The sequence below is a fragment of the Olea europaea genome, chromosome 1 (assembly GCF_002742605.1).
Source record: "Olea europaea var. sylvestris chromosome 1, O_europaea_v1, whole genome shotgun sequence".
In the NCBI taxonomy this organism is placed as follows: Eukaryota; Viridiplantae; Streptophyta; class Magnoliopsida; order Lamiales; family Oleaceae; genus Olea; species Olea europaea.
This window is the reverse complement of record NC_036237.1, coordinates 22,345,416-22,346,334: the sequence shown is the minus strand read 5'-3', so window position 1 is coordinate 22,346,334 and position 919 is coordinate 22,345,416. Positions and strand designations below refer to the sequence as shown.

The following is a 919-nucleotide window of genomic DNA, read 5'->3' as shown; positions in this document are numbered from 1 at the left end:
TATTGCCTAAACCAATTTGGGAAGTTTTAACTGAAGTAAGTCATTTATTAGAGATATATGCTCTACTGTTTTGAGGGTGAAATATATGGAACAGTTAGAACAGAACATTGTTGTCACGTTGTGCAAGCTTGAAAAGATTTTCCCTCCATCATTTTTTGATTCAATAGAGCATCTGCCTATTCACTTATCATATGAAGCTAAAGTTGGAGGTCTTGTGCAATATCGTTGGTTGTATCCTTTTGAGAGGTACCAAAACTTTACTTTTTACATTATCTTTTTCTAACATTCAATATGAAAATATGTTTTAATACTTATACTACAGGTTTCTACACCACTTGAGAAAAAAGGTGAAAAATCGAGCTCATGTTGAAGCATCTATAGTAGAGGCATACCTTGTAGAGGAAACATCAACATTTTGCTCACTATATTTTGAGCAAAATAATGAAACAAGATTGAATTGTGTACCACGGAATGATGATGGAGGGTTTTTGGATTTCAAAGGATGTCTATCAATTTTTAGTACGCCTGGACAACCACTTGGCACCCAACGTTCTAACTTTAGGTTAATGACAAATAAGGAATTCAAGGCAGCTTCACTTTGTGTTCTCTTGAATTGCCAAGAAGTCACACCTTTTGTGGAGTAAGTAGTTCTACTCATCTATGAGTACCTTCACAGTAGTTGCTTATGATTTCTTATCTTCAGGTTTTGGATGATAACAACATAGTTGATCCTCGTATAAAAGCTATGGCTTTGGGTCCATCTTGTACAGTGAGATATTACAACGGATACTTTGTAAACGGTTCTAAGTTTCATACTTTAGATTATGGGCAGCACAAGACGACAATGAATAGCGGTGTTTGTGTATTAGGAAGTTGTCATAATGACTATGAATCTGACTACTATGGTTTGATAACTGAA

The 919-nt window shown here is 35.0% G+C and overlaps 1 protein-coding gene across 1 annotated transcript in view; it reads right to left on the bottom strand.

Annotated features, from left to right (window-relative positions):
• Positions 1-658, bottom strand: part of LOC111406032 (microfibrillar-associated protein 1-like) — a 23,468-nt gene extending 22,810 nt beyond the window's left edge. Inside the window, exon 1 of the mRNA XM_023035211.1 lies at positions 393-658. Within this exon, the coding sequence (XP_022890979.1) occupies positions 393-658 (266 nt within the window). The remainder of the gene's footprint in view (positions 1-392) is intronic.
• Between the last annotated feature and the right edge of the window lie 261 nt (positions 659-919).